General features: G+C 35.9%; 1 protein-coding gene across 3 annotated transcripts in view; it reads right to left on the bottom strand.

Moving 5' to 3' along the window:
* Positions 1-12,987, bottom strand: part of LOC111160923 (bromodomain and WD repeat domain containing 3) — a 229,435-nt gene that overhangs the window by 133,284 nt on the left and 83,164 nt on the right. For all 3 annotated transcript variants that reach the window (XM_022524309.1, XM_022524311.1, XM_022524310.1), the window contains 2 exons: positions 12,520-12,590; positions 11,255-11,355 (listed from right to left, as the gene is read on the bottom strand). In XM_022524309.1, coding sequence (XP_022380017.1) covers positions 11,255-11,355; positions 12,520-12,590 — 172 coding nt within the window. The remainder of the gene's footprint in view (positions 1-11,254; positions 11,356-12,519; positions 12,591-12,987) is intronic.

The raw sequence follows: 12,987 nt of genomic DNA, 5'->3' as shown, positions 1-12,987 counted from the left end.
TCAAACAGGAAATCAAAGAAGAACTTAAACAATTCATGGAAAACAATGAGAATGAAAACACTTTGGTCCAAAACCTACGGGATACAGCAAAGGTGGTCCTAAGGGGGAAGTACGTAGCCATCCAAGGCTCACCAAAATAAAGTAGAGAAATACTGAATACACAAACTATCTTTATACCTTAAAGTACTAGATAATCAACAACAAATTAAGCCTAACCCATGCATGATAAGGGAAATAATTAAGATTAGAACAGAGATTGATGAATTAGAGATAAAAAATATAGTAGAACATATCAACGAAACTAGAAGCTCATTCTTTGAAAGAATTAATATGATCGATAAACCACTGGCCAGACATGTCCAAAAGAAAAGAGAAAGGACCCAAATTAATAAAATTATGAACGAAAGGGGAGAGATCACGACTAACACAAAGGAATAGAAATAATCATCAGAAATTATCATCAACAGCTATATGTCAGTAAGTTAACCAATCTAGAAGAAATGGATGCATTCCTGGAAACCTGTAAACTACCAAGACTGAAACAGGAAGAAACTGACAACCTGAATAGACTAATATCTAGTAATGAGATTGAAGCAGCAATCAAAAACCTCCCTAAACACAAGAGTCCAGGGCGTGAAAGATACCCTGGGGAATTATACCAAACATTCAAAGAAGAACTAATACCTATTGTCCTGAAGCTGTTTTAAAAAAACAGAAATAAGGAAAACTTCCAGACTCTTTCAGGAGGCCAGCATTACCTTGATCCCAAAACCAGGCAAAGACCCGATCAAAAAGGAGAATTTCAGACCAATATACCTGATGAATATGGATGAAAAAATTCTCAACAAGATACTAGCTAATAGGATCCAGCACTACATTAAAAGGATAATCTACCACACCAGGTGGGATTTATCCCTGGGAAGCAAGGGTGGTTCAACATTTGCAAATCAATGTTAATAATCAATAAATAAATAAATTAATTAAAATTTTAAAAAGTTAACAGAAATTAAGTGATTTAATTAATAAAATTAATAGAAAAATAATAAATTAATAAAAAATACAAGAGAGAAAAAATTATAGAAAAAATTAATAGAAGGAGAGAAAAAACACATGTTCTTTTGAATGGATGCAGGAAAACCATTTAACAAAATACAGCATCCTTTCCTGATTAAAACTCTTCAGGGTATAGTGATGGGGGGAACATTCCTCAATTTTATAAAATCCATCTATGAAAAACCCAGAGCGAATATCATTCTCAATGGGGAAAAGCTGACAGCCTTCCCTTTGAGAACAGGAACATGACAAGAATGGCCACTATCACCACTGTTGTTCAACAGAGTACTAGAAGTCCTAGCAACAGCAATCAGACAACAAAAAGAAATAAAAGATATTCAAACTAGCAAAGAAGAAGTCAAACAAATTCTCTCTCCCCACAGATGACATGATACTTTATATGGAAAACCCAAAAGACTCCACCCCCAAATTGCTAGAACTCATACAGCAATTCAGTAATGTGGCAGAACATAAAATAATGCACAGCAGTCAGTTGCTTTCTTATACACTAAAATGTAACTGCAGAAATAGAAATTAGAGAATCGATTCCATTTACAATAGCACCAAAAATAAGATACCTTGGAATAAACCTAACTAAAGGGGTGAAGGATCTATACTCTAGGAACTACAGAATACTCCTGAAAGAAATCAAGGAAGACACGGAGAAATCAAAAGAAGATACAAAGAAATCAAGGAAGACACAAAGAAAAATATTCCACACTCATGGATCAGAAGAATAAATGTTGTTAAAATGTTGATGAAGCAGCCTATACTTTCAACACCATCCTGTTCAAAATACCAACAGCATTTTTCAAAGTGCTGGAACAAAAAATCCTAAAATTTGTATGGAACCAGAAAAGACCCCAAATTGGCAAGGAAATGTTGAAAAAGAAAACAATGCTGGGGGCATCATGCTTCCTTATTTCGAGCTATATTACAAAGCTGTGATCACCAAGAGAGCATAGTACAGGCACAAAAGCAGATACATAGACCAATGGAACAGAATATAGAGCCCAGATATGGACCCTCAACTCTATGGTCAACTAATCTTCAAAAAAGCAGGAAAAAGTATCCAATGGAAAAAAGACAGTCTCTTCAATAAATGGTGCTGGGAAAATTGGACAGCTAATATACAGAAAAAGGAAACTCAACCATTCTCTGACACCATACACAAAGATACACTCTAAATGGATGAAAGCTCCATATGAGACAGGAATCCACCAAAATCCTAGAAGAGAACATAGGCAGTAACTTCTTTGACATCAACCATAGTAGCTTCCTTCAAGACAGGGGGGGAAAAAAGCAAAAATGAACTTTGGAGCTTCATTGAGTCTCCTGCCCACCAAAGGAAACAGTCAACAAAACCAAGAGGCAATCAGGGAATGGGAGAAGAAATTTGCAAATGACACTACAGACAAAGGGCTGATATTCAAGATCTGTAAAGAATTTCTAAAACTCAACACTCAAAAAACAAATAAGTCAAAAAATGGGAAGAAGACATGAACAGACACTTCTTCAAAGAAGACCTACAAATGGCTATCAGACACATGAAAAAGTGTTCATCCTCATTAGCCATCAGGGAAATTCAAATGAAAACCACACTGACATACCACCTCACACCACACAGAATGGCAAAAATTGACAAGGCAAGAAACAACAAATGTTGGAGGGGTTGTGGAGAAAGGGGAATCCTCTTACTCTGTTGGTGGGAATGAAAGCTGGTACAGCCACTTTGGAAAACAGTATGGAGGTTCCTCAAGGTGTTAAAAATAGAGGTACCTTACAACCCAGCAACTGCACTACTGGGTATTTACTCCAAAGATAGACATGTAGTGAAAAGAAAGGACACATGCACCCCAATGTTCATAGCAGCAATGTCCAGAATAGCCAAACTGTGGAAAGAGTTGAAATGCCATTCAACAGACAAATGGATAAAGGAGATGTGGTCCATATATACAATGGAATATTACTCAGCCATTAGAAAGGATGAATACCCAGCTTTTGCATCAATGTAGATGGAACTGGAGGAGATCACGCTGACTAAAATAAGTCAAGCAGGGAAAGTCAATTATCATATGGTTTCACTTACCTGTGGAACATAAGGAATAGCATGGAGGACATTAGAAGGAAGGGAAAAATGAAGGGAGAGGGGAATTAGGAGGGAGACAAACCATGAAAGACTATGGACTCCAGGAAACAGAGTTTTAGAGGGCAGGGGTGTGAAGGGATGGTTTAGCCCGCTGATGGGTACTAAAGAGGGCATGTATTGCATGGAACACTGGGTGTTATACACAAACAATGAATCATGGAACACTGCATCAAAAACTAATAATGTAGTGTATGGTGGCTAACATAAACAAACAAACAAATAAGTAAATAAATAATGCACAGTAATCCAGGGCAAAAAAAAAAGACACTATAAAATGACTAACAAGAGACAAAGAAGGACACTATATAATAATAAGGGAGAAAATCCAAGAAGAAGATATAACAATTATAAGGATTTATGCACCTAACATAGCTGCACACAAATATATAAAACAGTTAATAACAAATATGAAGGAACTAATTGATAATAATACAATTATAATACAGGATTTTATCACCCCACTTAGGTTAATGGACAGATTATCTGAACAGAAATGCAAGAGGGAAACAATGGCTTTAAATGACACACTGGAACACATGATCTTAACAGATATATTCAGAACATTCCTACCTAAAACAGCAAAATACACATGCTTTTCAAGTATACATGGAACATTATCCAGAATAGATCACATATTATCCCACAAAACACCCTCAACAAATTAAACAATATGAAATTCATACCATTCATCTTTTCTGACCAGAATACTATGAAACTAGAAGTCCATTACAATAAAAAATCTGGAAAGAGTACAATAAGTAGAGATTAAATAACATGTTAACAATGATAGGTCAACCAGGAAACAAAGGAAGAGATTTAAAAATACATGGAAGCAGATAAAAATGAAAATACAACAGTACAAAATCCCTGGCACAGCAACAGTGATTGTAAAAGGAAAGTTTGTGGCAATATAGGCCTTCTTGAAGAAGCAAGAGAAAACCCAAATAAACAACCTAACATTACACCTAAAGGAGCTAGAAAAAGCAGGACAAACTATACGTAAAGCCAGTAGAAAGAAGGCAATAAAAAGGGTAGAGCAGTAATAAATGACAGAGATACTAAAACAAACAACTGAACAGATCAATAAAACCTGGAACTTGGTTTTCTTGAAAAAATTAATAAAACTGATAAACTTCTAGCCAGACTCAAGAAAAAACGAGAAAGGACTCCAATAAATAAAATCCCATATGAAAAAGGAGAAATAACCAATACCACAGAAATACAAAGAATTATAAGAGAATATAATGAAAAACAATATGCCAACATATTGAACAACATGTAAGAAATGGGTAAATTCTATAAATGTATTACCAAACTGAAACACGCAGAAACATACATTTTTTTAAGATCTTATTTATTTATTTGTTTTATTTGACAGAGAGAGAGAGACAGCGAGAGACAAAGAGAGAGAGAGAGAGAGAGAAAACGAGTAAGCAGAAGGAGCAGCAGAGGAAGAGGGAAAAGCAGGCTCTCCACTGAGTAAGGAGCTCGATGTGAGGCTCGATCCCAAGACCCCAGGATCATGACCTGAGCCAAAGGCAGATGCCCAACGACTGAGCTACCCAGGTGCCCCAAGAAACATAAAATTTGAACAGACCAATAACCAGCAAAGAAAATGAGTCAGTAATTAAAAAAACTCCCAACCACAAAAGTCTAGTACCAAAGGGCTTTACAGGTGAATTATACCAAATACTTAAAGAAGAGTTAATACCTCTTCTTCTCCAACAATTCCAAGGAAAACTTCCCAATTCATTCTATGAGGCAATCATTACCCTGATACCAAAACTAGATAAAAGACACCACTAAAAACAAATGACAGGCTGATCCCTGATGAATGGAGATGCAGAAATATTCACCAAAATGCTAGTAAATGAAATTCATCAACACATTAATAAAAGCATTTAACAAGATAAAGTGGAATTTATTCCTCGGTTGGAAGGGTGGTTCAATATTTGCAAATAAATCAACATGATACATCATACAAATAAGGAAAAGATAATAAACATGTGTTAAACATATGTTGAACGGTCAACAAATGCAGAAAAAAGCTTTTGACAAAGTACAGCATCCATGATAAAAACCCTCAACTAAGTAGGTTTAGAGGGGAACATACCTCAACATGATGAAGGCCATATACAGAAAAACAGACAGCTAACATCATCGTCAATGGGGTACAACTGAGAGCTTTTCCTCTACATTCAGAAACAAGATAGGGATTGTCTATTCTCACCACTGTTAACATAGTACAGGAAGTCCTAATCACAGCAATCAAACATAAAGAAATAAAAGCCATCCAAATCGGTAAGAAGAAATCAAATTTTCACCATTTCCAGTTGTCATGATACTCTATATAAAAAAACCCCAAAGACACCACCAAAACACTGCTAGAACTGATAAATAAATTTAGTTAAGTTGCAGGATACAAAATCAACATAATCTGTTGCATTACTATACATTAATGATAAAGCATCAGAAAGAGAAATTAAGGATTCAATCCAACTTATAATCGCACAAGAAATAATAAGATATATAGGAATAAACCTAACCAAAGAAGTAAAAGACCTAGACTGTGGAAAGTATAAAACACTGATGAAAGAAACTGAGGATCATAGAAATAGAAGACATTTCATGCTCAAGGATCAGAACGAATATTGTTAAAATGTTTATTCCACCCAATGTAATCTACACATTTACTGCAATCTCTATAAAAATACCACCAGCATTTTTCAGAGTTAGAACAAACAATCCAAAACTTTGTAGGGAAACACAAAATACCTTGAATAACCAATGCAATCCTGAAAAAGAAAAGCAAAGCTGGAGGCATCACAATTCTGGACTTTACATTATATTACAAAGCTATGGTGATCAGAACAGTATGGTAGTAGTACAAAAATGGACACATATATTAACAGAAAAGAATAGGAATCCCAGAAATGAACCCACAAATATATGGCCAATTAATCTAGAAACACAGGAAGGGTCGCCTGATTGGCTCAGTGGGTTAATATCTGCCTTTGGCTCAGGTCATGATCTCAGGGTCTTGGGATCAAGTCCCATATCTGACTCCCTGCTCAGCAGGGAGCCTGCTTCCCCACTCTCTGCCTGCTGCTCTGCCTACTTGTTATATCTCTCTCTGTGTCAAATGAATAAATTAAATCTTTAAAAAAAAACAGGAAAGAATATCTAACAGGAAAAAGAGAGTCTCTCCAACAAATGGTGTTAGGAAAACTGGGTAGCCACATGCAAAAGGAAGAAACTATACCACTTTCTTACACTGCACACAAAAATAAATTCAAAATGGATGAAAGACCTAAATGTGAGACAGGGAACCATCAAAAATCCTAAAAAAAACAGAGGCAGTAATCTCTTTGACTCAGTCATAACAACTTCTTTCTAGATATATCTCCTGAGGCAAGGGAAACAAAAGCAAAAATAAACTACTGGGGACACATCAAAATAAAAAGTGTTTGCACAATGAAGGAAACAATCAACAAAACTAAAAGACAACCTAAGCAATGGGAGAAGATATTTGCAAAGGACATATCTGATAAAAGGTTAGTATCCAAAATATATAAGGAACTTATAAAACTCAACACCCAGAAATCCAATAATCCAGTTAAAAAATGGACAGAAGAAATAAATAGTTTTCCAAAAAAAGACATACAGATGGCCCACAGACACATGAAAAGATGTTCACCATCACTTACTCTCTGGGAAATTCAGATCAAAACTACAATGAGATATCACCTCATACTTGCCAGAATGACTAAAATCAACAACACAAGAAACGAAAGGTGTTGGTGAGGATATGAAGAAAGGAGAACCATCTTGCACTGTTGGTAGGAATGCAAACTGGGTGCAGCCACTCTGGAAAATAGTATGGTGGTTCTTCAAAAAGTTAAAAGTCAAACTACCCTATGATCCAGCAATTCCAACACCGGGTAATTACCCAAAGAATACAAAAACACTAATTCAGAGGGATATATGAATCCCTATTTTTACAGCAGCATTTTTTTACAATAACCAAGACACATGCAGCAACACACATGTGCACCAATTGATGGATAAAGAAGAATATAGACAATGGGATATTATTCAGTTTTTAAAAAGAATGCAATCTTGTCATTTGCAATGACATGCATGGAGCTACAGAGTATAATGCTAAGTGAAATGGCAGTCAGAGAAAGACAAATACTATCTGTTTTCATGCACCCGTGGAATTTAAGAAGCAAAAGAAAGGAGCAAAGGGAAAGAAAGAGACAAATCAAGAAACAGACTCTTACTTATAGAGAACAAACTGATGGTTACCAGAGGAGTTTTGGGGGAATGGGGTAAATAGGTGATGGGGATTAAAGAGTGCACTTTCCATGATGAGCACCAGGTGATGTATGGAATTGTTGAATCACTATATTGTCCAGCTGAAACTAATAAAACACTGTTAAGCAACAAAATTTAAAACCAAAAAAAAAAGATTTAATAAATAAAACTTTTCATTTTGTGTATCTCTGTACCAATTACTATATAATTTTATCAATTTTATTGTTCTGAACTTCATATTAGCTTTATATGTGTTTAATCCCCTATCTTTAATACATGCTTATCTTTTTCAGTGAGATATTTTACTTTGATACAATTTCTTATTACTAGTTACTTTCTTTTCTTTTCAGAAGAAATTTATCTCATTAACATTTTTTTTAGATTTAATTTTTTTTTCAGTGTTCCAAAATTCATTGTTTATGCACCATACCCAGTGGTCCATGCAATACGTGCCCTCCATAATACCCACTACCAGGCTTTCCCCACCCCCCCCCCCCCCAAAACCTTCAGTTTGTTTCTCAGAGTCCATAGTCTCTCATGGTTTGTCTCCCCTCTGATGCCCCCCAACTCACTTCTCCATAACATTTCTTATACGACTGTTTTAATGATGACAAGTTCATTTAGTTTTTGCTTGTCTGGAAACTATTTATCTCCCCTTAAATTCTGAATAATATTACCAGGTAGAATTCTTGGTTGGACATTTTTTTTTTTCCTTTTCAGCACCTTCAATACACCATGTCATACCATGCCACTCCCTTTTGACCTACAAAGTTTCCATTGAAAAATCAGCTGATGGGCTTATGGGGGCCCTTTTAATGCAACAAGTCATTTATCTCCGGCTGCTCTTAAGATTCTCTTTAATCTTTAACATTTTAATTTGAATGTTCTTTAATGTGGATCTCTTTTTTTCTTATTTGGAACTCTGTGGGCTCCCTGGAACTGAGTATCTGTTTCCTTCCCTACATTAGGGAAATTTTTAGCCATTATTTATTGAAATAAGTTTTCTACCTTTTTTGTTTTTCCTTCTGTCTTCATTTTGGACTCTGTATAATACAGATGTTATTCTGCTAGATGTTGTCCAGTATGTACCTTAAACTATCTTAATTTTTCTATTTTTTCCCCTTTGCCTGTTCTTGGTACTTCTGGTGTCTTGTCTTCCAGGTTGCTCATCTGTTCTATTTTGTTTATTCTGCCATTGAACCCTCTAGGTATATTTACCACTTCACTTATTGTATTCTTCAGCTTTGTGACTTCTCTTTGTTACTTTCTTGTGGTTTGTATCTCTCTGTTGAAGTTTTCACTGTGTTCATCCATTCCTCTCCTGAGTTTGGTAAGCATATTTATGACCATTACTTTGAATTCTTTATCAGGTAGATTACTTATCTCCACTTCATTAAGGTCTTTTTCTGAGGTTTTCTCATTCTTTCATCAGGAACATATACCTGTCTGCTCATTTTGCTTGACTCCATTTTTGTTTCTATGTGTTAAGTAAAATAGTTACCTTTCCTCTTTAAAAAAAATTTAATTATAGCTAACACACAATGTTATATTAATCTCAGGTGTACAACATAGTGATTTGATAAGTTTATACATTATACTATGTTCACCAGAAGTGTAGCTACCATCTGTCACCATATACTGCTATTAAAATATGACTGACTACATCCCCTATTTGGTAATTTTTACCCCATGATTTATTTATCCCATAACTGAAAACCTGTATCTCTCACCCCCTTCACCCATTTTACCAGTTACACTACTTCCCTCCCGGATGGCAATCACAAGCTTCTTCTCTGCATTTATGGGTCTGCTTCTGCTTTCTGTTCATTTGTTTTACTTTTTAGATTACACATATAAATGAAATTATACAGTGTGATCTTGCATTGGAGATAAACCTTATCAGTTCAGCCATGGCCTAGCTTATGGTTGTTTCTCATACCCCTGAGATTGTCTATAAGTAGCACAATTTGTTCTTGATAGGTCTCAGTTGTTGAAGGTATGCCAAGACCTGTCACTGTTCCAAAGGAAGGGATCTCAGACAGTGCCTAGTTTCAGGCTAATTTTAAGACAGATTATCAGGCAATATATTCTTAAGATATGCAAATATGTAGTCTTTGGATCCACAATCATAAATCCTGTTGACTTCCAGACCAATTCCAGAGGTGTCCCTGTGCAATAGTTGCAAAAATCGTAGATTTAGACGTGTGTATAACCTCCTTTCTGTGAGGTATCAGTGAGCTACGATGATGTCAAGATGATGCCAAGTGAGGGTTCCAATATAGTGAATACCCCTGCCCATGTTCCCTGAGAGCCTTTTTGTAGCCTCTGGATGTGTGAGCTGCCCCCATGACCAAAAAAAAGGGAATTTTTTCATATCAAGAATGAGGGTGTGTTTTAGTCTTCTAGTTGTGCAGTGCCCTGGGTATGGTAGCCTGTCAAAAACTGTCTCTCTAACTTCTTCTAACACATTGGGTCCAGAAACAATATCCTGGGCCACCAGAGCCAGGTGATCAAGGGGTGTCCTGTTTGGGGTATACATGCCCACCAACTATGGCAGGCAGGCTGTGAATGTGGTATGGGGGTGGGGTACTCAGCCCACCTGGCTATGGTGGGATAGGCCACAGCTGCAGAATGCATGGGTAGGGTGCTCCCATTGAAGCTAGCAGACTTAAAGACTTAAAGGAGGGGTTCCACAACAGTGCCCATCTACACCATGACCAACAAGGGAGGAGAATCCAAAAATGGTGCCCACTTCTGCCCCTGGAGAGAGTCCCAAGAGGTTCTTGCTTCTCCAGCAGATGCTTTAAGAATAACAAATGAGTCTCCTTCACATAGAGTCTAGTTGCCTTGCAAACTGTTTTTGAGCTGGGTCCCATGGCAAGTGAGTCTGTGCAGGACCCTTTAAGAGTATATTTTTCATTCCCTACAATTCTCCTAGAAGTAAGCCCCACTGGTTCTCATAGCCAGATGCTTTGGGGGCTCATTTCTCCAGTGCAGGTCCCAAGGGTTGGGGTGTCTGATGTGGGACATAGATACCTTGCTACTCAAGAACAAGTTCCATATTATGAGATCACACCCAACTGTGGATTGCTGCTCCTGAGGTGGAGTTTTTTTGAAGGACCACATCTCTACCTCTTATACCCATCTCAGTGTGGCCCATTTATGCTTTGTTGTAGAGCCACTGTTTGCCTAGCTTTCGGGTCCTTTTCAGAGGGAATTGTCCCATACATAGCTACAGATTTGTTGTGTTCATAGAAGGAGGTAGTTTCAGGATCCTTCTAGGCCACCATTTTTCAATGTGTCTTTTAAAAAGTATATAGATTGTAAATGCCTAAGAACCACTGATCGGTCATATTTGAGCATCACAAATACATGCTACTAAAGAGAATATGGTTTATTTATTAAAAAAATAAAAAGTATGTAATTTTAAAGTAACAAACAGTTCACATAATTAATTGAATACAGCAGGCTTAAAGAGGATTTTCATTAACTGTTACTATAATATGTGTTTTCTTCCTTTCTATGTAATCAAATAGAAGTTGTTTTATATACTACAGCCATACTAAATCCAGAATTTCACACTGATCTTCATTACTACCGAGGTATCTTACCATGTAGATTTCAGCACCAATATATATTAATTAAGGTACAGATTAGAAAAGAAGAAATAAAACCAACTTTCCAGAGATATTAAAAAAGAAAGCAACATACTTAAGTTTCTCATTTTGCTCTTACCGTATGTGATTCTAATTCAGCAATTTTCTCAGGGGTCTCAGAACCCAAATAATATATTCTAATCACATGGTCAGTGCTACCTGTTGTAATGAACATACCACCTGGAAGATTAAAAAACAAACAAGCAAACATTACACCAAGGAACTTTAAAAAACCTTTTAATTGCCTTCTTAGTTATATGCTACCTTATATTAATAAGAGGTTATCTTCTTATCATTAAAGACAGGTTATCTTCTAATCATTAAAGACATATAAAATTTCAGAGAAAAATAGGTGAAATTCAAGAGAGATATTTAAAGGACAACTATACCATTCACCCAACAAAAACCCAACAACTATACACTAAATACAGGCCTTTGAATAATACACATTAAAGGTCAGAGCCTTGAGGAATTCTTTATAACTTATGCAAAATCCTAACGCTCAAAAATTTTTTATAAAATGACCTATATCTAGAGTTCTCTTTACAGTGGCTATAATGGTGTAATCTAAAAACTCAACCACTTTGGGGATTATGAAAAAATTCTAGAGATGGAAGGTGGTAATATATCAAAAACATTGTGAATATACTTAATGTCACAAAACTACTCACCTAAAAATAGTTATTAAAATAGTAAATTTTAGGGGCACCTGGGTGGTTTTGTCAGTTGAGTGTGCCACTCTTGGTTTCAGCTCAGGTCATGATCTGCGGTCCTGACATTGAGCCCTACAACCATGCTCAGCATGGAGTCTGCCTGAGAGTCTCTTCCTCTGTCCCTCCCTCAACTCAAGTGCTCATGGGTGCATGTGTGCACTCTCTCTGTCTCAAATAAATAAATATTTTTTTAAATAGTAAATTTTATGTTAAATTTACCATAATGAAAGAAAAGGTCAACTAGCATATAATTCTTAGCAGTAGAAAAGCAACCTTTACACACTGTAAAAGTGACTTCTATATGGAACTATAGTATATATTTTCTGAAACGTCAGGTCAGGATTTTAATGTTGAACTGTGTGTGTATGGGGGGAGAGCTGTACTTTTTACCAACCATATTCTGATTTATTAAAAACATATTAGAAAAATTTAAAAAAAAAAAAACCTTTAAAAGCTATTACATGTTAGTTAAAATCCACAAAGGTCCATCTACTATATCATATGGTTCACATTTGGGGTATGTTTCTATTAAGAAACATATACCTTTTTCTCCACAAAATTAAACATATATCTTTTACAACTGGATCATTTAATATTTTGGGTACTTGAAACTTTCAATTTTTATACATACCAGAACTGAAAGATGAGCAAGATATCTGAACTCCAGGTCTGGATCTCTCAGTAAATTTCACTGGGCGATCTCTAAGGGAAAAGTTAAGATATTTGTATTTTCTATCATGTTCATTTAACATACAAGAATCTTTGCACACTGCTAGATATTGACAGATTTAGCATCAGCATTATAAAAAACACAACTGAAGTAGTTAGTACTATTCCCATCATTTGGGTTAAAAATACATTAAACCTTGCTAATATACTTTAAGATACCAGTATTATTATTATAACTTTACAAGTTACCACATAACTTACTACCATTAAGAAGTTCAAAGTCGTCTTTTTTTTTTAAATTTTTTATTTCTTTTCAGCGTAACAGTATTCATTGTTTTTGCACCACACCCAGTGCTCCATGCAATCCGTGCCCTCTCTAATACCCACCACCTGGTTCCCCCAACCTCCCACCCCCCCACCTCTTCAAACC

Source organism: Enhydra lutris, unplaced genomic scaffold, assembly GCF_002288905.1.
Source record: "Enhydra lutris kenyoni isolate GAN:26980312 unplaced genomic scaffold, ASM228890v2 scaffoldscaffold79, whole genome shotgun sequence".
In the NCBI taxonomy this organism is placed as follows: Eukaryota; Metazoa; Chordata; class Mammalia; order Carnivora; family Mustelidae; genus Enhydra; species Enhydra lutris.
This window is presented reverse-complemented; position numbering and strand designations above follow the sequence as displayed.